The sequence below is a fragment of the Equus asinus genome, chromosome 7 (genome assembly GCF_041296235.1).
Source record: "Equus asinus isolate D_3611 breed Donkey chromosome 7, EquAss-T2T_v2, whole genome shotgun sequence".
NCBI classification, from domain to species: domain Eukaryota; kingdom Metazoa; phylum Chordata; class Mammalia; order Perissodactyla; family Equidae; genus Equus; species Equus asinus.
The window spans coordinates 40,663,858-40,688,971 of NC_091796.1; the positions used below are offsets into that span (position 1 = coordinate 40,663,858).

General features: G+C 39.4%; 1 protein-coding gene across 1 annotated transcript in view; it reads left to right on the top strand.

The window, feature by feature from the left end:
• Window positions 1-25,114, top strand: part of KLHL14 (kelch like family member 14) — a 95,954-nt gene that overhangs the window by 61,608 nt on the left and 9,232 nt on the right. Inside the window, exons 4-5 of the mRNA XM_044774543.2 lie at window positions 11,709-11,798; window positions 19,266-19,344. Of these exons, the coding sequence (XP_044630478.1) occupies window positions 11,709-11,798; window positions 19,266-19,344 (169 nt within the window). The remainder of the gene's footprint in view (window positions 1-11,708; window positions 11,799-19,265; window positions 19,345-25,114) is intronic.

The following is a 25,114-nucleotide window of genomic DNA, read 5'->3' on the forward strand; positions in this document are numbered from 1 at the left end:
GCCATCCTGAGTAGTCTGACTCTACCAGAGATAGAGCTGAAGGAGGGAAAGGCAAAAAGAGAAAAGCTCTTGTGTTTTTAGAGCCTGGCTTTGGAGAGGCAAATGCTGTAAAGCTGACTTTGTTTTTTGATGGGCTGCCTTTATGGGTTCTGTTGTGAACCTGTTTCTGAAGACCTCCCGCTGCACCATGCGCGATCCATCACTTGGTTTCTGTTAGGCTCACCTTGACCTGGTAATTCATCTTCTTGAGTAGGGGATCCTTTCAAGACCATTCTAGCCAAGCAAGCTTCCCAAGCACCAGTTCATTCCACAGGAAGGTACTGGGTTCCATTGCCCCACCATGTCCAGAAGTACAGGCCACTTCGGCTCCAGCTCTCTCCCTTCACGCTCCCATCATGGACGGCTCCCACCAGCCTCTGGCCTTCAGACTTCTCCTTGTGCCTGCCAAGCCCCAGGAGGCATGGAAATATCTGGCTCAAGAATTCTTCCACCCATCTCTGCTTTGTCTTTGGGATGAAGAATGAGAGGAATGCTTTGTTCTCCTGTGGATAGAAAATGCCCAGTGCCACCACAACCTCCCACAATCACTCTTAAAAAAGTATCCCTACTTGCTAATAGTCTTCCACATGGTTGTGTATATAGGCTAAATTCGTGTGCGTGTGTGTGTAAACACACATACATATAACCAGTCAGAAACAGTTCAGGAGCCTCTTTTAGCAAGTCCTGCATAGATGGCCTGGCAAACATCTTGAGATTAGCTTCAGCCTTAGAGTCTCAGCCTAAATTCTAAGACAGGAGAAGTGCCAAATATTCATGCATGTTGATAAATATATTCATAAGTAAATATCACTTAACATTCAGTGACTGTCTAGTTTTGCCAGTAAAAAATGATGCCAAAAAAGGAGAAAAGAGAATTCAGTATTCATCACATTGCCCTACGTGTTTCTCTCTTTGGATCTTCACAGCTCCAGTTCTCCAGTTTTTCCCAGCAATACAGATTTCAGAACTTTCTCAAGAGGCGGTTCCAAGTGCCTCTTCATTGGCCAAGACCAACCACCTTTGGCTCATCTCCTAAAATCATGGACCACACTTTAATTTCTCTTGTGTGTTATAAGCTATTGACTCAGTATAATATTGGTTGCCCAGCCTGACTGCCCCAGTACTTACAGGATATAACACACACACAGGGATTGATGTAATGTACACATGCACACACCATGAAATGGCCATGGGTAGAATGTATAGCAAATCCTTCTGAATTTTTTTTTCTTTTTTTTGGTAAGGAAGGTTGGCCCTGAGCTAATATCTGTTGTCAATCTTCCTCTTTTTGCTTGAGAAAGATTGTCACTGAGCTAACATGCATGCCAATCTTCCTCCACTTTGTATATGGGACGCTGCCACAGCATGGCCTGATGAGCAGTGTGTAGATCCAGACCCAGGATCCGAACCAGTGAACCAGGCCACTGAAGCGGAGCATGAGAACTTAACTAGTATGCTACTGGGCCACCGTGAATCCTTCTGAATCTTTGCAGTGAAATATCCTTTGAAGTCGAAGAAGTGCAATAGCGTGATAACACACTGAAGCAGCAAGAGCAAATGCAATGAGAGGTGGTCTAAAAGGACTTAAGTGTTGCTCACAGTTCTGATAATCCTCCCAATTGCTGTCAGAACCATCAGGTGGCTGCAAATGTCAGGAGAGAGCTAATTAGAGCAGAGGCCTTTACTGCCGGGTGGTCTAAGGAGAGAGTGCGCCAGAGGGAGTTTAAGTCAGAGAGTGCGCTAGCTGCCTGTAAGGACAGCCTAGATAACAATCCATCCCTTTCATTTGCCCCCACATTCGCCAAACACATTTCCTCCAGCCTTAACAGAATAGTCGACATTGTAATAGTATGATCATAATATTAAGAACATTTTGGAAATTAATTAATTTTAATAATCAAGTTTTGTAAATTAATCTAATTAAAATAAAAACAATATTACTAGGGCCTGGCTCAAGGTCTGGCACATAGTAGGAGCTCAATAAATATTTGGTGAATCCATGTTCCTTTTACTGATAATGACTTTTGCTGCTATGACAAACTGGAAAAATCCCTGTTTATCCTTATGATTTAGCTGAAGCCTCTCTTTCTCCCTGAAGTTTTAGTCATTTCCTCCCTGGTGTTTCTACTGCTCTTCTCCTAGAGCACTGTGGATCCTACCGCTCTGCTTATATTGTTCTCTTTCTTTCTACACCGTGAGATCTGGAATTCAGGAATGTGTCCCAGAGTTTAGCACAATGACTAATATTTCCTTGATACATATTTTTGAATGAAACGAATGAAGGAATGAGTTGATAGACAAATGATTCTTAAATGTACCTTTCAATATCTCCTGGGTTTCAAAGTGAACCAAGAGATTTCACTTTCCAACACTGAGTTTATGTGATCTACACCAGAAAATTCTTCCTTACAAATCCTCATTATACAGACCACACCCATTTCCTTCCTCCTGCCCTCAATAATTTGGGACAACTATGGGGCCATCATCTAAGAGAATTCAAACTACTTACTAATCATTTTTGCAATCCTGTTGCCATATCATCCACAGTGTAAATGGCCCTGGCTCCCTTGATCTTTCCCAAAGGTCTTATTTTCACAGGTTTAAATAATATGTGTTGCTCTACCACGTTAATTCATTGAAAGAGTTTACTGTTTTTTAATGACCCTTTTTAGGTGTAGAATAATGAAAAGTGCAATTTCTCATGTTGCGTTGGCACCTGGGAAAGGGCAGACCGCAAAGCACTAGCATGTGTCATCAACATGTCTCTGAAAACCCAACACTTCATAAAACAGAAAAAAAAAGCGCTGATCTGTGGAAGAGATTGCAACTTTCATTCCCAAAGGTTTTTTTGCTTTCCAAAAGTTAAAATAAAACTATATTTAACTTCTAGCTAACATGCCAGGAAGGATCCAAAATTAAATAATTGATTTAAATAACACACTCATAATTTAGGGACATATTAGTGAAAATATTCTGATTAAAATAAAAATTGGACTTTGGAAGTCAGTTTTGCCTAAATAGCTAATTGAGGTCCGATTTTAAGTCCTCTTAGCCTCACTGGTTGTTGGCACTCACTCCGCCCCCGGCTCCAGTTAAGAGCTCAGAGCTAAAACTGCACATCAACTAAGATTTATTGAAAAGCTGTGACCTTGGCACAGTTAGGTCTACGATAGTGTCTAGAGAAATGCGTCACAGTTATTGAAGAACTTACAAACCTCCTTTGTTTAAAACTAACATATGGATTGCAAATAGGGTGACATCTATCCTAGAAGCCATAGAATCCTGATCTAAGGCACATCTTCCTCCCTTTCTTCCTTTTTCTTCCTTCACTTCCACCCTCCTTCACTTCTTCTGGTACCCACCATATTTTCTACACCTTCCAAAGAAGTAAATTACACAGTATTTCTTAGCTAATGTTCACTCATTCATGCTACTAATGTTTATTGATTCACTAATATTTCTAATTACTGTATTAGGTATAAAAGCTATAGTGATGCCTGGGTCTGACCCAACACTATGTACTGGGCACGGTGCTAGGCATAAAGCTGTAGAGATGACACAGTTGACCTGAAGGAAGGCATAGATTCTTTAGGGGTGACAAACAAAAGGCAGGCAATTTTAATATACCGTCTCATGACTTGGCATGTGTACAGTAAAGGCGTGCATTTAGGACAATAGGGAGTAAGAAAACAATACTCCTTGTCAGGAAAACTCTCCCTTGGATGCAATTTCGAACCACAAGAGAGAAAGATGCTCTCCTGGTTCTTGCACAGCCTCCAAACTCTAAGACAAGTGTAGGTTTTTTTCAGATTTATACATCTTGAACTCACTTCAGTAACTTTGTCTCCAGTGACTATGGGAACCTAGCTCAGTGTGTGCAGAACAAACTGGGGGTGAGGGAGAAAGTGTTGGCAACCTTTGGGTTCATTCAGAACCTCGACCAACTTACCACTGGATTCAGACAACGGGAATTTCTTACGGGGCTTAATTTTCCAGACTAACTGTCTGTAACAATCAAATCATCCCCAAACACACAAAACAATTGCATTTATTTGCAGTTTTCAGGGGCAGTGCAGTCCAAATATATCAGGAAAAAAGTAACAGAGCCTTTTCTGTGGTTTATTTATTCAATAATATCTATCAAGCACCTTCTTCATGTAAGATGTTTTACTCTGTGTCGGTTTCTGTCTTCAGAGAGTCATTGGCCAAGTTGCTAGATCTTTGTAGAAAGACTGGATGGTAGGATTAAACTAGCAAATTTTTAAACATTTATATTTCTCACTTATAGTTACTATAAAATTGAAGAAATTGTGAAAAAACAAAAAACTTCTGCTACCATCCCATGGCAAGGAATGCTCATTCATATTATTTAAGTAAGGCATGTTTCTTTCAGGTTATATTTATTTTCGACAGCATGTAATTGCTATTTGAATTTTCTCTGATGAATAAATATTTCATAAATATATATTGTAGCAATACCCTGCTTCCAAATATCATTTATTTTGCCAGTTTAGATAACTCCATAGAAAAGAACACTTTAAAAACAGAAATCACATAATTATAGGTAACATAAATTATGATATCATGAAATCAAAACTCAACGGAAAAATGTATGAAATACAAATGCAATTTAAATGTATAAAAAGGTGCTCTACTTCTATCATAATTAAATATATACACAATTAAATTTTAACGAGGTACCAATTATTCATCTACCATATTGGCAAAGATACAAATCTAAACAGGGATACAGTGTAACACTATCCATCAACAGGTAAAATGCATCCATCCTTAGTCCATAAGTTTCACTTGGAGGAATTAATCCTGCAGATAAACTCCTGTGTGTACATGTGTTCCTACAAGGACACTCAGCACTGTTTGTCATAGCAGCAACCTTCGACACATGTCCCCTTCTCTCCATCCCTAGGGTCCCTTCTTGATCAAGGCTCCGTCATCTTGCATCTAGACCACAGTAGCGGCACCCTACCTCATCTCCCTCTTTTTCCTCTTTTACTCCCACAACATCCATAGTAGCCAGAGTGATGTTTTTAAAACATGAATCAAATTATGTCATTCTAGGGGCCTGCCCGGTGGCCGAGTGGTTAAGTTCACACACTTCACTTCAGTGGCCCAGGTTTTCACCGGTTCAGATCCTAGGCATGGATATGGCACCGCTCATCAGGCCATGCTGAGGCAGTGTCCCATATAGCAGAACCAGAAGGACGTACAACTAGAATATACAACTATGTACTGGGAGGCTTTGGGGAGAAGAAGAAGAAGAAGAAAAAAAAAAAAAAAGATTGGCAGCAGACATTAGCTCAGGTGCCAACCTGAAAAAAAAGAGAGAAAAAAAATCAGGTCATTCCGCAGCTTAAAACCCCGCCAATGCCTTTCCAGCATGCTGAGAATAAAATCCACACCACTTATCCTGGCTTATAAAGACCCATCTCCCCAGCCTCTGCCTGCCTCGCGACTTCATCTCATGCCTCTTTGGCGCTTACCCTCAGAGTTCCAGACATGGAGGCTTTCTCTGGCCTTCTCAGGCACATCCAGCTCATTCTCACTTCAGGGTCCTGGCCTGGATTCCTTCCCCTTATTTTCTAACAATGGTTCCTTCTCAGCCTTCAAATTCTACCCCAAATGCCATTCCCCAGAGAGACCTTCGCTCACGGTCCCGGCTAGAGCAATAACCAGGCACTCACTCTATAACACATACTCCAATTTATTTCTCTTTATATCCTCTCTCATCACCTGGCTGCTTTCCTATCCATTATGTATTTATTTACATTCTTCGTTCCCCTATAACATTAGCTCTGCGAGAGCAGAGACACTGACAGCTTAGTTTCCTGTTGCATTATCAGCAACCAGAAAAGTATCTGCATATACTGAGTGTTTAGTAAATGTTTGTCGAATGAATTAATAAATGGCCATCAGAAGAGAATGAAATGCATTATAGGATACCCATCAAATGGAACACTGTGCAGCTGTTAAAAAGAATGTCGTGGGAGACAATTTAAGCGTTGTTTTCTGACCTGCAATGTTGCACCTGATCTGCCCTTGGTCTCCCTCCTAGGCGCTGTCTCAGATCTCTGGTCTTCCTGCTCTTCTTGGTACATCCCACAGCGGCCTGTGCTTCGTGGCCTTTGTGCTTGCCACTCCTGAACCTACACCCTGCACGGCTCCCTTGCTCACTTCACTCAACTCTCTACTCAAAAGTCATCCACTCAGAAAGGCCTTCCCTGACCATATCAAAATTCCCTACCCCGTCACTCCCTCTTCTCTGACTCTGCTTCACTTTTCTTCATTATACTTGTCACTTGAAACAAAAGTGCCTATTTATTTGTGTCTGTGTTTATCATGTGCTTCTACTGAATAGGATGTTCCTTGATGCCGTTCACCATGACCTCCCCAGCAGGTAGAACATTGCCTGGCAGAGAGTAGCAGCTGAACAAATATTTGATTGGTTGGGAATGAATAAATGAATGTACTCTTGACGTACTAAGCAGTGTGCCCATAGTACACTGCTGCCACTTGTACTAAAGGAAATGACTCATATGTATAATCTCCCTCAAGGAAAATCCAAGGACACAGTAACAGTGATAGCCTGTGCAGTAGGGAACTGAAAGGCCGGGGGTCAGGGGTAGGAGGAAAATTTATTAGTCCTGTATATCCTTCTTTTTTATCAGATTTTATTTTATTTTATTTTTACCATGGGTGTTCATTACTTTTCCCCAAAAATTAAGAAGTATGTCATATTTGACAGTTTTGCAAGTTTGTATATTTGAGGCCAAAAGGAAATCAAGGCCCTCAGATGTTACATTGAGATAATACACATTCAATAACCATTTATTTAGCAATCCTGTAAACTTGGCATAGCCCTATACAGTCTTGTTTGGATGTTCATAAAAATTTGTTGTTGCGAAGGATACCTATGCTTTCTGCTGAAAGAGGTATACATTCCTTATATGTAAAATGTGGAGGAAACAGAAGTATGGCTCTCTAGCAGAATAAGTCCTTCATAAATACAACAAGCCCCCTGCACATTTCATATGCCAGGAAAAGGGCCTCTGTGACCAGGATGCTCTGAATTTGCTTGCAAGGTTGAAACATGCCCTCCTTGTTTAAAAAAAAGAAAAACCCTCTGCCCATAGACTCTACCCACCCTTAGCTGGCTGATTTGCTCAGTGTCTTTCCGGCTCCATCAAACAACTGTACCCTACTTTAATAAAACCAACTATTTGAATATCCGGATTTATAGAAAAAAATTTAAAGGAGTGTTTAGTTGCTTTAATTAAGGATTCCTTTAAATATGAGAATAATAAACATTTAAAGTATGATTCAATACAAAAAAATTATACAGAAATTTCAGGAACACCATCATTGAACACACAGGTACTCAGTAATTACTTGCTGGTTGGATGAACATACCTATTGAAAATCAGTAGAGTGAAATGGATAAGAGCGTGGGTTGGGATCCAGATATCCCCATGATATCCCCGTGTTTGGATTCTATCTCTGCCATTCATTAGCTGAGTGTGACCTTCAACAAGTGACTTAACCTCTCAAGGCCTCGGTATGTCTTATAGAAATAAAATGAATGAGTAATGCCTCCCTTGGAGTTAGTTGTATTAAATGAAAGATATAGGTAAATGAAATATAGGTATATTTTCTCATGTATTATATTTTATCATACATTATAATATCACATATTATTTCCTTCACTTAATTTCTTCTTGCCTGAATGGTAAGAAAAAACACAAATGTTGTTATATTTTCAGAGATAGAATACAGGTAATTCTATATAAATCTAAGTGCATATTTAATTTACATCTATATATGGCCCCTGCACAGTGCCTGGCACATAGCAAATGGTCGGTAAGTGGTGGTTACTATTGTGAAAAGTAACACAAAATACACTGAGGGTTTGACTCTTCACTTTCATATCCACAAAAACCAATTTTGTGCAAGCATTCCAGGGTATTTTATTGCACCAGTACAGAGAGGGGTAAAAGATTTTGTGTAACTGAGATTTTTATGGCCTTAAAATTATGGGAAAACAATTAACAGGCATATAAGTGAATTGTGGCAGAGATTCAACTTGTAACAATCGCTAACATCTATTCAGTGTGTGAGGAGTCATTCTGCAGAGTAAATACTGTGACTTAGTATCCTCTCCAAGTTTATTTTATGGTACTACCTGCTTCCTACTTTCCTAATTAAAAATATTAAATGTAAATGCTTTAACTTCCCATACTAGAATAGAATTTCAGGTGCTTGGAGTGGAAAAGGCAAAAATGGTAGAAATTGCTTCACATTTAGAGACTAAATGAATATATTTCCTCAGATGACTAAAGGTTTTTCCTTTTTCAATTTTCTGGCTTTTTTTTTCCCCTTTCCTTCTATCACATCTAGTTTGTTTAATAAAGTCGAGAATTCTCACAAAGGGCCTTATAAACACGTGTTATTAGATTTTAAATCTGATTTGAAAGTGCCTCTCTCTTACTCCCTCTGAGTAAAGTGACCTTTTTAAATGGAGGGAAGTGGGTTTAGATGACAGTCATGATAAATGCGGTCATGTTCACTCAATAAAATAAGGCCCAGTGCATTTGAGGATAAATCAGTGAAATGTACAGCCCCACCTGTCTGTCTCCATCATTCATTTCCACTGTCACTTTCACAGTGGCTGATGGATCACAGTTGCTGTAAAATTAGACAGCCTTTAATCTCATTTCATCCTGATTAGCTTCTCTTTACCCTTTCCCTCTAACTCACTGACTGACACGCTAAAAACTCACACTGGGCTGTCTGTGAACACGGAGTACAAACTTCTCTGATACCTGCCTATGAGGGCGAGGCCAGTGTCCACCGCTAGAGAAATCCGGAAAGGGTCAGGCGTGTATTCCTTGTTATTTAAAAGATCACCAATAAGAGCAGTACCTAGTGGCATTTTAAACAGATGTTTGCTCTTGCTCACTCCCCTATTTATTTTGCTTTCCTTCGGGTTTAATCAGAAGTCAAAGAAATCAGGTCTTTTGCAAAACTCAAACATTGATTTAATATAGATTTTTTTCCTAATAAACTTGGAGTGTTTTACATTCAGGATAATTTCAAAGAGTTATTTGTGTGTATTTGTAGCCTCTTGACTAACGGTAATAATTCAGAAAAGACAATAATTCAGGAATGAGAATACTGAAATACTCAGCCAAAAAATACAGCATACAGGTTTAAAAACAAGACCAAATATATGTAGATATATGTATAGATATCCATATATGTATATACATAGATAAGCGAGAATACCTTCAAGTAGCCTATATATTAGGACTTCAAAGACCTTCTTTCTTATTTTGAAGGTTTCAGTAGTTTAGTGCAATAGTTTCATTTGTTTGCATAAAGCATAACAATAGGGGTAATCAAATGAGAAAGAAGCTTAAGAACAAATCATGTATTATTTCCTTCACTTCATTTCTGCTTGCCTGAATGGGAGCAAATGCATGGCAAAACCAAAACACAAGTGTTATATTTTCAGAGATTGTACTTTATTATAAAGCTGGACTTCTAGTTAAAAAGAAGATAATACAATTTTTCATTATTTATAAGATTTGGGCATTGAACTGACCAAAAATCTAAAATAAATATTGGAAGAGTAGGATCATAAGACAAATTGGTTAGAGTCAATGGCCTCTATCCTTACACTCTTGCCTCATGGGAATAGATGCATACAGATGACAATCGATGCTGTAAGTTTACACTGATCAGATGACATTATGATGAACTGGAGGGTGACCAGGCTGTTCACAATGTACATAATATACAAGCAGCATAGTTTTGTATTTGGTATTTTGAAACCAGCATCATAATCCAACCGATCATGATTTCAATTTTTTTAAAAAAAGGATATTCAAAACATATTCAATCTTAGTTGCTCAATGAACTCAGCGTATACTCTCCCTCAGTGGGCTCTGAGAAGTAAAGCCTGCAGGAGCTATATGGTTAGAAGCATTTTCCAAAGATGTAACTGAAGGTTGAGGGGCAAAAGGATGTTCCCGAGATGACTCCCTAAGTCAACTGACCTAACTGATAGACCAAAGAAATCCATGACACACCCAATTTCCACATTATCCCAGAAATCAGGGCTTTCCGTACCAATGCCTTCTCCCTTGTGGATGTAAGTTCAAAAACAATGAATATTCACACTGAAAAATGAGTAAATAGTAAAATAATCAAAACTCCTAAAATCCTTTGGTAAGAAGCTTAAATGATCTGATTTGCTCTTTCAGAAACTGTTTCAGGTTTCACATCTCTGCCTGTTCCTTATTTTTTATTTTCAAATCTTAGCCAGCATAAATAAGTGCCTGCTAAGGCAAGTAAAATATAATAGAAACAAAATGAAATAAGAGCTATATATCATCCAAAATAAGTCGGGTATGAGATAGGCGCACTCTCTCTGTCTCTCTATCTCTCTGTCTCTCTGCCTCTCTCTGTCTCTCTGTCTCTGTCTCTGTCTCTGTCTCTGTCTCTCTCTCTCTCTCGGCATTGGCAAAAGAGCACAAAGTAAGAGCTGGCCCTGACTCATATTGATTTCTCACTGCACTGGTTTCTTAAGTGCTCTGTTGATCCGTGTCAAGCAATAAGTTCCCTGCCTGAACATGCACATCAGCTCCCCATTTGTCCTCACCTAGATTTAAGGTGCCCATATGATGAGCTGAACAAGGACATCATTTTTCCTACTGGTGTCACTGGGCTCAAACCACTGCATGTGGTGTGATAACTAATGCTGTGTACATTTATATTTACCACGCGATATTATAATAGCAGAGGCTAACACTGCACTGTGCATGGGGTGACAGGGGTGTCCTATTCTGGTTGTGTGTCTCCCTAAAAGAAAATGAATGAGGACAAATACAGAGAATCCTGGCTTTAGTGGGTTTCTGAATAACACCCCCTCCCCACAGCCACCACATTGGGGCAGGAAGAAGGGCGAGACGAGGTGAATGGATATTTCTGATGTTCCTGACAGTTTTTATCTTTGTTACAGAAGAGCTCCTAAGCAGATAGATAGAAAATGTGTGATTGTGCTGCTAATGACATTGTACAGGAAATTAAGCGTATACATTTGGAGAAGGCATTAAATCAGCAGGACCTTAATTTAAAAACTTAAAACTGTATGGAAATTCAGCTTGCTCATTGCCGTGGAATAGAAAGCCACCAAGCACCCTGAGTCTGTTTCTGGAAAGATTGCCAGCAAACCAAGATTGGGCAGAGCATCTTAATGGCTCCAAGTGTGTGCAGGGTTAGTTCTTCCAAGAAGTAACCCCCAGCCCTGACCATTTGGGAGTGTCAGTCATTGTTTGAGAATGCGATCCCCATCATCAGGCAGGTGAGGAGAACTTATGAATCGAATGCAGCATGACAGGTTGTTCTTGACTAATTTGTGGAATAACATTATGTAAAATTAATCAAAAGGGGTTGGGTTTGCAATTGCTGTGAACACACCGCTGAGCCACTGTGCGTTGCTGGGTGCCCCACTCTGCTGCCTCTGCTCTCTTCTTCCTTCTGACTTAGTGTCACATTTTATACACTTCGGTGAAAGCAAATAACTAGCAAGCCAGGGTACCAAGTCCGAAGATGGGAAATTTCATACGTCTTGTCTTTTCTCTTAATTCCAGTTATGCCGTACAACAGTGCCCACCACTGCGTTGTGGAGGTAGAAAACTTCTTGTTTGTGTTGGGCGGAGAGGACCAATGGAACCCAAATGGTAACTATTGAACTACTTACTAGGAGGTGCTCAAGGAGTACGTGTGTAATGAAAGGCACTAGTAGCAGTCCATTTTGTAATTACTGTGGAAAATATATTTCTGCACAGCAGGGACAAATGAAGTAGTCGGTGAATTGGACTGACAATTGGAGGCAGGGTCAATCGTTGAGCTGGCAGAGGACACACGCAGCAGAGCATTCACTCATTGACTGTCTGGGGATTTGGCTTCGCAGTGACGCCCCAGCCCCTCTCCTTATCCATCCCCTGAGGAATGCCACAAGCATCAGCACAGACTCCCTAGAGGCAGGTAGCAGGCTGCAGCTATTCAGCATTCTCACTACCTTCTCCACCACTTTTCTCCTATTCCATCAGTATAATACTGCAATTTCAATAAATAAGTATATCTGCAGGCGTGCCGTGTGTAAGCCTGGCTGAAGTTCTCGTGCAGCATTTAGTACTTGAGACCCATTCTACGTGCTGCCCCTTTTGCAAGGGCTTCTTCCGCCGATCCTCCATCCTCCCTGTTGGTGTGATTCCTTCATAAATTTATCACAAAGAGAAATTAAACATTTTAACACACTTTCCAAACCAAACACAGGGAGAATACTGTACCTTGCACAATGCCAAAATTATCAAGATATTTTTGGAAAGCTTGCACATGAAAGAGGAGTTGCAGTTGTAGCCTTCTGTGTAACAGAGATAATTGTGACTGAGGAGCCATGAAACAGCTTGCAGGTACACATTTTTACTTTAAAATCCCAGAACATCCAGCTGAAATTACATATCCTGCATATCTTTTATTGGGAATGCTCTCTATCAGCATCTGCACCAAGGCAAATTATAGAAAATTGTTACATCTGTTCACTCTAGAAAATCTTAAAGGAAAACAACCCAGGCCACCCTCCAGGAACATTTCTCTGAAGAGACGGGGACATGGTTTCTCAAGACCTGCAGCCTTGTTCCATATCTTTCAATGTTGGAAAGGAGACAGTTCGTGGGCTATGCGAGAAACAGATTCGGAACAGCAAAATGATATTTAATATCTCTCTTCTCACTTGTCTTTGCAATGACAGATTTGATATGTCGCCAAAAAACCCTGGCATACATACAATCCACTGTAAACTCCCCATTTAGTGTTTAACCTGACCTTCCTCGGAAGTGATTTGAACTGATAGGAGCATTTGTAAGTAAACACGCAGTACACAGCCATCAGGTTGGTCTGAGCAAGGAATCTGCAGAACGTTCTCTCTGAAGCCTAGATTAAAATGAATACATGACAAGAAAAGGCTGGAAAGTCTTAGGAACAGGCCACCCTTAAAATACCAGTCTTGGTGCCACAACAGTTTTCACAAAACACTATGAACCACCCATTCCTATGAGACAGACCTCAGCCAACAACACAGAAAATCTGCTCCCTAGGTTTATGCCCCCCAAAATAACCTGTAACTGCATACTGTTCAACTTCCATCAGGCACACAGCTGAGAGAATGGGGTAGGGGATTAGGGGAGAGTAGGATGGACATATCCCTTCCTCTAGTCTAGAGAATCAAGATTTGAACTTTGAACTAATTCAGACTCCCATGAAATTGTGCTGTTGGACCTCACTGATTTGCCTCCCCCACCCTTAGAGGAACAGGGATTTGGTCTTAAGCCTTCAACCAATCTGCAGTGAGAGAAGACTACAGAAAACACGGTGTTGCGTTACCATAGGAGTGCGTTTCGCTCTCCTGGCTCACCGTGCTCCAAGAGAAGACCCACGTGACAGATTTGTGTCAACCAAAGTACTGAGGCATAGTGTGCTTTAGAAAATCACTGCTAATGCTATTCATGTGATTTAGTGTCTCTTCCTTTGCTTTAGCCACTAGGAGGCTCAGAATTGAATTTTAGTACAACTTGAATTACCATATTTTAGTTTTACTTTCAGTCTCCCTATGAGCCTGGCAGCTGCCTCTCTTTCTGTAAGACCCCTTTTTAGAACTTTGGAAGTTGTGCATGCAAGTCTGAGTCATTCTGTCCCTGACTTTTTTGGCACATGGAGTCATTTAGTATAGATCTGGGCAAATACTGAGGAACCACTCCTTAGGCTCTCCTACGTAGAGGAGAATTGGTTACACTGTGAGGCAAGAGGGCCAGTCTTTTGTACCCCCGTGTCAATCAGTCAGTCATTGGCTGAGGCCTTTCCCCAGGTCAGGGGTGAGGGCAGGCAGTGAGGTGGCCTATTCCGCTGACAGTTTTCCAGAGAGGGAGCAGCTGAGACTATGAGCAACCAACACTCATAGCAGCTAGGGAATGGGTGTACCAGTCTAGTAAAGGTATCTGGGCTAGGTACCAAATAGACATCCACCATAATCCCTTACACATTTTCCATGTAGCTCCATATTCCATCCATCTGGTCAACCATAGCTGACTTTTTTAGTATTGGTAGTAGTATTTATTGAGTACTCATTCTTTCCCAGGAACTTTGCTAAGCACTCACTTGCATCATTTCACTTAATCCTCCCAACTATCCTGTGAGGCCTGTTCCAAGATTGTTCTAGTTTTACCATGAAGAGTCTAAGCCTGAAGAGGTTAAATAACTGCCAGGACACACAGCTTGCAAGAAGGTGGGCTGATTCCAACATAGGTCTGTCTGACTCCAAAGTCGTAGTCTTGAACCACTGTGTTATACTTCCTTCTCACATAAGCATATGTATTTGGTTAGATATTAAAGAACAATCATGTTTTTGCCTTTAATCTTGTCAAATTAAATCAGTATTATATCACAATGAACAGTGGCTTTCGCTCGCTCCCAAGGAATTCTTCCTCATTCCCCATTTAGAAAACTATGAAGGGACTCAATCATTTCAAAAGTATGAGATTTTCATATTATAATACCTCATGCTATCAAAAAGTAAGCAGTTAATATCAAAATTTGTAAAGAATAGCAATCCTATGATAATATAAAACATACTTCAATTTCATTGCTGGCAGGAAGAAAAAGTTAAAAATCCATGAGTTCAAATGTTATGGATATGTCAGTTCCAAAGATGAAATCTTAAGTTAAACTTGGTTCTTATGAAAATGGCGCCTGAGATGTGTGTCCTTGAATGAAATATACAATTCTAAATTTCAATACAGGCTCATAAAACACAAATAAATACTCATAAAATACAAATATAATTTTATTTATCTTGCCTACATTATAAGAACAAAATTTGAAGTCATAAAACATTAGTTACTGGAAATATAAGCAGGACACATACATCTTTTTCTACTCAGCGATTGATATTAACTCCTATTAACTCCCTTCATGTCATTAGTGATGAGCACATTATAATATTATAATACATATGCATATATTCTGTCAGTGCCCCAACTTACAGAGAACTAATTTACACTTGTTACTTACTAATGATTGACTCCAAAAAACACTGCCCGTGGGGGACTTCCTTTCCTTCCCACTGTCTTCCCTCCACCACTGGCTGACAACGGCCACCACTTCCTCCATTTCACACACCACCCACGTGATAGTCAATAATGATGTCTAGTGACAGGGCATTATCACAAAAAGAGAAGTGGAGAAAGACTTGGGAAAAAATGGGAAAGCTGAGAAGAAACTAAAGGAGTGAAGAGAAATCCAAAATTCCATTGAGTATGGCCACCACTCTTTAGCTGCTAACAGAGTCTTGATAGAAGCCACAAGGAAGGAATGAAAAACCCCATTTTATCTCACCTTCGTCACTCCATCACACTCATTCCTGCTGAGGTTTATTATCCTCTTGGCACATTCTTTGCCAACTCCAGAATGCCTTCCTTCTTTTTATCTCCCCGTCCTCCATCCTTGCTCCTCCTTGGCACCATTGCCCTGCCTCTGGAAACTCTTTCTTCATCTCACATCCGTATCACACTAGTCCCTGCTTAGCCTTTTCTCTGAGTGAAGGCCACTACCATTACAACCAAAACAAACATTGCTAATTTCTGCCACTGCTGCTCAGCACGTGAAGGCACCCTGCCCCATTGCTGAAAGGAGCCAGATGGCTTCCTCCAAATGGAAATACCAAACCAAACTTGACAGAGAAACACTCTTACACGTAGTGGGTGTATTCTACATTCCTATTAACAGCATTAATCTTTAGATACATTTGGGGATTAACCTTGGAACCTGACTATCAAGAATCATATTTCTTTCTACAGGAAAATGATTGCAAATTCTACGAAAACTGCCTTATAAACCAACTCTAGACACAATCCTTCCTTGAGTGGGACCCTTCCTTTGTGGATTCCAAGTCTTTTGGTTTGTTCTCACTCCTGGTGTCTTAACTTTTTCTGTACATCCCCAAATAAAACTTAATTTACCAACCAACCAGACCATGCAAACCCTCCCACATGATCCTTGAAACTCATGATCTCACAGCAACAAAATCTTTACAATCCTTAAACTCTCCTCTGAATCGTCCCTTCAACATCTTTTCTATACAAAACCTGGCTATCCCCTGAGAGTGCTGTTTTCCCAGCCACCCTCTCTATTGGGGACTGGGTTCTGCTCTCCCCTACCCGGACCATACTTCACATTATTGGAGGCAGGTAGCTTTACTACTTCCTCTTCATCGCCACTGCCACACCCTTAAAACCCACCATTTCAAAGGATGTCTTCAGCTTTTACTACCTGCTACCTCTTGATGTAGCAACTATCCACTATTATCCTGGAAGTGCCACCTCCTTCACTCTACTCCACCACTTTTTCACTGTCCATCATCCTCTCGTGTCCTTACTTTCCTCCTTACTGAGCTTAGATTATATTTCCCATCCCTATAATCATACTAGTGCATACACCTGCAGTCCTCATGTCCATCTCTCCTTCCATTATACTTGTCTGCTAATGCCCCGGTCCTGGTAAACCCAACTCTCTTCCTCCTCTTCCCTGCCCCTGAGCAACTAAATGTGAATAGAGAAAACTACAAGCCACACTGGCTATTAATGGACCATGTTGGCTACTATCCAACCCCACTAAATCACCCTGGCCAACGCTCTCTCCCACCTTCCAAGTTAATTATTTCACACTTTCTCTCTCTTCAAACGCCTCTTTCTCCATAACCTCCCTCCTCATTCTTACCTGATGGCCTTGCTTCCTAGTTCAATGAGAATAGAAGCAATCAGAAGATAAAATCATCTTGTTACTACCAAATCTATTCGCTTACCTCCATTGCTACCCATATATTTTATCTTCTCTCCCAGTATTTTTTCTGCTCCAATCTAAGGCCTATTCCTCATTCCCTCTTGCCCGCTCATGGACTTTCCAGTACTTCTGAACTTAAAAATACAACCAAACAACCAAATAAAACCTTCTCTTGATGCTGCATACCTCGAGCCATAATGTTTTTATGGCAAAAATCCTAAGAAGCATTGCCTATCCTCTTGCCTCTCCTTTCTTACATCTTATTCTCTCCTCAGGAGTTCCCACGTAAGTTTTCATCCCTACCCATCCACTGCAACGATGCTTCTCAAGGCCGCCACCAATCTCCATATTTCTAAACCCTAGGGTCAGTTCTCAGTTGCTCACTCCTCTTTTTGAAACCCTGTTTGACATGGCTTCCAAAATACCATACTTTTCCTCCTATCTTAACAATTCCTTTCCTGTGCTGGTTTTTCTTCTTTTACGGCAGAGTTCATTCCCAGGACCCATTATCTTCTGTTTCCATATTCTCTCTCCAAAGGGTTTCATCCTGTTTTATGATTTTAAATAATATCTCTGGACTAATGACTCCAAAATTTGCACCTGGAGCCTTATTTAACCAGTGCCCTACCAGACACTTCCGCTTTGAGATCCAAAGTGGAATTTAAGGTTAAGATTAAGTCCAAAAGAGAATTCATGACTTCTCTCCCAAACTTCAGCAAATTTCATGATCTTCCATCCAGTTACTCTGGCTAAAAACCTGGCAGCCATCCTAAATTATTCACTTTTTCTCATACCAATGCTCAGTCTATCAGAAAATTTTATTGACTGTGCCGGTACAATCGATCCCAAACTTGACCATCTCTCACTGCCTTCACCTTCATTCAAGCCACCGTCAGCTCTTGCCTTGATTATTACAGTGGCCTCCTGACAACTCCCCAGCATCCAGAGTGGCCCCTCTATAGTCTGTTCTTCACACAGCAACCAGAAGGCAGTCCACAAGGCACACTATTCTGGACCTTGACATCTCTCTGACTTCTGTCCAAATCACCCCAGCATTCTTGCTGGTCTTGAAATCATGGCCAGCCCAGGGACTTCGTACTCACCTGGCCACTGTGTGAAGGCTCATTCTGCATATATTTGCATGGCTTACAGAAGACACCATGAGCAGGTGACCATCCTACTTAAACTGATCTCCCCTCTATCAGTCCCTGCTTTATTTTTCTTTGTGGCATTCACCTTATTTGATAATATAATATACATCTGTTTATTCATTTACAAAGACAGCGACATTGTCTTTCTTGCTTACCAATATGTTCCAGAACCTAGAACACACAAGACGCATAGTAAGTGCTCAATATATATTTGTGCAATTAATAATTGTGTTGTCTATACATGCCTGTGTGAGTTCATGCATGCACACACACACACACACACACTCTTATCTGCTTATTCCTGAGGTGAAGTTTGGTACCTATATTTCAATGGTTAGTTACACATATAAGAACAGAAAACAGACTTTCAGAGTTAAGACCTCAGGTGCTTTAGATGATTGTCATCTCGGGTGCTACACACACACACAAAAAAATGGAATAACCTCTTTTGCTGCCATTTCTTGGAAAAATAGGGTTCATTTTAATACCTCGGAGCTGTTACTGTGCTTCTTAGGGTCAACAGAGGGGATAAGCTCGTTAACCAGCTCTGAGGACTCAGCTTTCCCATTTCAGCAAATGCACCTGTGATACATCGCAGCAGGTGCTGCCCCCAAATACACACACAGAGCTTACATGACGCACATCGACTAAAACTGATGTCCTACTGCAAACTCTTAGTGTAGTGCATGCTATGATTTCCATGGAGAGAGAATGGACTCTATGACTGCTAGACTTCTTGGATCATTAAAAAAAGGCTCTAGCCAGAGATATAACACAAAGTAATCTCTGGAACTGATCATTTATAGACAATAATTTCATGTTTTTAAAACATAAAAACACCAAAACCCAGAAGTTTTTACCCTTTGTGATAAAACCGGTTTGATAAACATACTTGCTTTTATTATTGTGGTTGGCTTATTTTTATGCCAGCTCATTCCCCAAAAAAAGGCAGAGAGGAAGAAAAGGAAAAAAGAAAAACACGCGAGGTGACACATTTATTCTTCTACTGACTTAGCACTTCTCATACCATGTTAGATTGTCCCTCTACTTAATTCCTCTGTTTGTGAAACCTGAAAACAGAGGCATCTTATAAAATACCATCAAATGTGCAAGACAACAAAGGAATCTTAAGTTTTAAGTCTCCCAAATATATTTTTACAGGAAAACACAGTACAAATTTTGTCAGCCGATATGATCCCCGATTTAATAGCTGGATACAACTTCCACCCATGCAAGAAAGGTAAGTGTTTATTTCTGTGTCTGAAACATTTGTGGCTGCTTTACAGGAAGCATGGATCCTGGATGGTTTTCCATGGTAAGGTTTGCTAAACAGAGCCAATGAAAGACGTATGAGGCAAAATACAAAACTTGGCCTGGCCTATTTAGATTAACTGCCTTATTAACTCAGTGGAGAAACATAATCAAATAAGTCAATTATTTGTCCTAATGTAGGAAAAAAGAATTTGTATGACTTGTCTTCTTTTATTAGATTGCATTGGTTTTTTGGCAAGCAGAGCTACAATCTCACTGACTATCCCACTCTTCTTGGTTATAATATATTTAAATCCTATAATTGAAATACAAAACACCATTCTAACAATGATATGTAATTTGATGCAGAAATTTCAAAAGTAAAGTTTTCGGGTCTCACTGATCCAAATCCTTGACATTTGTCTCCTCAAATGTCTTCCTATCATACGTTCAAGAACAGATCATTTGTTAGCTTTTTTAAAAACAGTTTTGCAAGGTGTCCTCTTATGTTTTATGTATGCAGGGTTCATCTCACCCAATTCTCCTAGCACCAAAGGACAAGACGGCAACTACATTTATACATATTTGGCTCTCCTTGCTGTTACTTAGGCATGAGGTCATGTCTTAACATGCATATGCAAATTCACATGCTCAATTTTGAACACTTGATCCTTTTCAAATAGTATCTCAACATCCTCTTGAGCAAATTCTCCAATATAACAGTAGCAATAAACAGCAGCCTATTTCTTCTTCTTGATTGAATTATTCAAGAAATAATTCTCTTTCCTGTTTCCTTTGCCCTAATATCTCTTTTTTTCTAAACATTCAATCAGATTACACTGAGATCATATTGGATCCTTAATCATAAATTTCAAGTTAAGAGGAAATTTTCAGATCAAACCGTTTACTCAAAAATGTACATCGCTACAGGAAGACGATGTGAATCTATGCCATAAAGAAACCCAATAGCTAACCGTCTCATCCACATAAATGTATTAAAGCTCTCTTTTAGGCGACGAAAAGCTATATACTGAAAATGATGGCACACAACATATTATAAGGGCCACAGATACTTTTAGGACTCTCTAGTTCAAAGGTAACTCAAGAAATTGTTCTAAGTCAATTAATATCTTAACAAACTTCTCAACCTTCCCGTTGTGCATACGTGTTTACATAAAAGCCTTCCGATGTCTTTCTCCGGAGCACCTTGCTCCTTTCTTGTTTTGAGGGGGTTATTTTCTGGTTGCTGTTATTGTAGCTGCATCACTTTACCCTTTAATCAAAACCATTCAAAAAACTTTTATTTAGAAAAATATTTTAAAAGTAAATATCAATAATATGTCTGAAATGTCAGCATCTCATCACCAGGGTCCCCTTTGCTGGGGGCTGTACACCACAATAATTAACCTTCACGCCTTGGGTCTGGGAGCATAACTCACGTCGTGGTCAATTATCTCACTGTAGAGCCCCTAAGGTTGAGAAGTATTGCTGCAAAACCTAATTAGTAAATTTTTTTTTTTAAATGTGTATTGTTTACTTGATATTCTATAATGACTTCCTCTGAGGCACTATGGCCGATCATGGCAGGGTCTTACTTAGACAATTTTTAGCAGCTCATTGACCTGATAAAAAGACCTGCCATGGTCTGTCGGCACCCGGCAGCCACCGTTCACAGGATGGACTGTTAAACGTTTCTTTCTAAGTCATTATGGTATATCATGTCAGGTCCCTAGTAAAAGAAGGTTTTTTTTAGATTTAGAACAATCAACTCGATAGACCAAATAAAGAGCTCCTTACAGTGCTGAATGGGAAAAGGCAGATCTCACAAATGCCCAGTCAATCTTCTAGCTCCGCATCTTCTGTGGGCTGATTGACCCAGGCAGCAATCCATAACTTAAAATGAAGTGTTTCTGTCATTGCCAGGCCTCCATCCAAAAGAGCAAGTATGATCAGTTAGCAGCGTGGTTTAATTGGTGATTAAATGAAGAAGAAAAAAAAAAACTAAAATATATGAGACTTCAGATCAGAAAAGAAGTTTCTGGAAACATTTGAGTTAATTTTGCATTGTATAGATGATGAGTCAAACTCACCAGAAATTCCCCACCTCCCTTCTTCCTTCGGCTGCTACTAAACTGCTGAAAAGTAGCTATTATGCTGAGAAGTTACCAAACTGACTGAGAATAGTAGAAACACGTTCCAAGCCACGTGAGGGGTAACCCACTCTTACAGAGCTGGCTGGATGGACAGTCCTAGGGTATCTTAGTCAGAGCCTCCAAAGGAGTATAAAGTGCAGAATACCCTGCTGGGTCAGCAGGGAAATGAGCACACGACCTCTAGGCTTACTCAACAGTGGGTCAGCGCATGAATCCCCTGCCTGCTACCTATGAATTTGCTGACAGAAATGATTCGATGAAAACGTAAATTTAAATGTACTGCTCCTGAGTTGTTTTGGTCTCAGATTTAGGCTTTGACTCTTCAGTAAGAAAACGAGGGCAAAAATGAAAACTTAGATGGATAGAACGCTTTGGTGGCTAACTTTTTTTGATAAAAATATACATTTTAGGTATTATTCTTATGGAGATCTTACCCTTTAGCAAGTCTAGAAAAAAGGGAAAAGAAAAAGAAAAAGTGTTTTGGAGAGCCACAGCAACAAAGCTTATGTTTCACAGAGTAAGTGAAAAGCTAGAAGCAAATACATCAAAAATGTTTCCAAAACGTAAATATTTTGTTTCTAGCAGTCTTAAAAGAAACAATGTGAAACAATATTCTGTTTGAAAACTCTGTTGTTATTTCCAACCTGACGATGAAAGTCAAAAATCAAGCCTGAGATGAGGTTATAGTAATCCAATTTCGTGCTTTAGGATATAAACTGACCACCTTAAGGGTCAGAAAGGACTGTACAATATGTAGGGTTCAAAGTATGTTTGTAGAAGTCATTGGCAGTCTTTTTAAACTTATCTCAATACATTGAATGTTGCCTCTGGCATTGAGGGAGGGGGACAGCCAGAGAAGGGAGAGATAAACAATTTGAAATACAAATAGTGTAATCCTATTAAAAAATCTTTAACATTCTTGAACGTATTTTTCCAAAAAAATAAAATGGCCTAATCAGGTGTGCTCTTCTTGTGGGGAGGAGAGGCAGGGAACATTCCCAAGAGAGACCTGGTATGGTAAAATTTTAGCCTTGGGCAAATGTTCACAGTTGCTGACAGACCATTAACTATCCGGTGTTTCCATAATGCATTTCATGAATTCTCCCTTTGGGCATGCAAGGGAATAAGTCAAAGACTCAGAATCTTCACTGTTGGAATTTTACACAAAAATGCACTTTTAGTCAGGAAGTGAAACCTACTGATTTTTTTTTTTCATTTAGATCCTAACAGTGACACTGTGTGGATAAAACTAGGAGTACACATGGAGCATCAAATTAAGAATGGCTCGGGTAAAATGAGAGCCAGCTGTTACAGGCTGACTCAGTGTCACAGTGAGGAAGGAAGGAACCAGATCAGAAAAAGTGAGAAATGAAATTTAGACTAGATAAAAGGAGTTCACACTACCAACAGGAGATCTTTCTCTTATTCTTCATGATCTAAACTTATTAGAGAGAGTGTTTTCACACTTGTCATGACTAACAGGCATTTTCTCTTCTGGAACTTTATATAGTGCATAGAAGAACTCACCACCTTACAACCCACATAGTTCAAATTATCAACATATGGCCCATTAGTGAAATTAGTAAATTAATTATTTCAGAGTCTCCAATACCTGTCATAGAATCATATGAAACAAGATACTGACCTACCCTTGTGTCAGTGGTGCAAAGAAATATCTGTGTTACTTTAGTACAGATTTTCGTAGTTATGTGTCACTCTTTTCAATGAAACATTTTAACTTAAAAAGGTAAAAGCACTTTAGTTAAATAACCTTGATCTATCATATTCAATAAGAGAGCAATTGAAATCCGGTTAGAGAAATGGAAGGAATCAGTGGTCTATCTGTATGCACTTAATTTTGTAATTGTTTTTAAACCTCATTGTATATTTAGATGTGTTTTTACTCATGTATGCCAGGAAATCCCCAGTTATTTTGGTTAGTGATTCTTTTGATAATCTGATTAAAAGCTTCCTCCAAAATCTTTCTCCAAACATATTCCTCCAAAAAATGCACATGTACAAAACATATATATACACAACATTTTATTACAATTTTACTACAATTTCAGAGCCTCATGGACCCCTCAGAAGACATGGGCCCAGGTTAATAATGCTTGCTCTATGAAATCCATCTTGCCTGCTCTTTATTTTCCTTCCTACCTTTTTCCTTCCTCCTTTTTCCGTCACTGTTGTTCTTCATCATCCTTCTGAATTTTCCACAGCACACATCTCTTTCAAAAGCATCAAAAACATCTAGAAAAAGCAAAGACAGCCAAAATATTACTCTAACATTATCAATGGTGCTAACAATTGCAGAACTATTAAAAAAAAGAAAAAAACTGACCCATCCGATCCAGCAATCCTACTTCTGCATATATATCCAAAGGAACCAAAATCAGTGTCTTGAAGACATGTCTGTCCTCCCATGTTCATTGCAGCATTATTCACAATAGCCAAGATATGGAAACAACCTAAGTGTCTGTTGGCAGATAAATGGATAAAGAAAATGTGGTGTGTGTGTATATATATATGTATTTATATATATATATATACAATATAATATATACAATACAATATAATATACAATAATACAATATAATACAATATAATAATACAATGTAATGATACAATGCAACATTATTCAGCCATGAGAAAGAAGGGAATTCTGCCCTTTGCAACAACATAGATGAAATTGAAAGTCATTATGCTAAGTGAAATAAGCCAGACGGAGAAAGATGAATACTGTATGATATCATGTATATGTGGAATCTTAGGGAAAAAAAGTTAAACTTAAAGAAACAGAGAATAGAATGGTAGTTGCCAGGGGCTAGGGGTCGGGGGGAAAGGGAAGAGGTTCCTCAAAGGGTACAAACTTTCAGTTGAAAGATGAGTAACTTCTGGGGCTGGCCACGTGGCCAAGTGGTTAAGTTCGCACACTCCACTTCAGTGGCCTGGGATTTGCCAGTTCCCATCCTGGGTGCAATCCTACACACCACTCATCAAGCCATGCTGTGGCAGCATCCCACATAGAAAAACTGGAATGACCCACAACTAGGATGTACTGGGGCTTTGGGGAGCAAAAAAAAAAGAGGAAGATTGGCAACATATGTTAGCTCAGGGCCAATCTTCCTCACCAAAAGCATTTAAAAAAAAAGAATTAACAAAAAAAGATAAGTTCTGAGGATCCAATGTACAGTATGGTGACTATAGTTAATAATACTATAATGTATGCTTGAAATTTGCTAAGAGAGTAGATGTTAAGTGTTCTCACTAAAAAAAAGTTATCTATGAGGTGATGGATGTGCTAATTAACTTGACTGTGGGAATCATTTCATACTGTATGCATATATCAAATCATCATGTTGTACATTTTAAATATATTACAATTTTATTTGTCAATTATGCATCAGTAAAGCTGGAAAAAATAAAATAAAATAGAACTGAATACATCACCATCTATAACATGTACCATACCTATATGGTAATAAATCATCTAAACAAACATTAAAGAATTTAGTCATCACTTAAAATATTATTAAGAAAAGTTTATATGCAAATATCTTGATGGCTAACTTTTAAACCAGATAATATTTAACTGATAGTTCC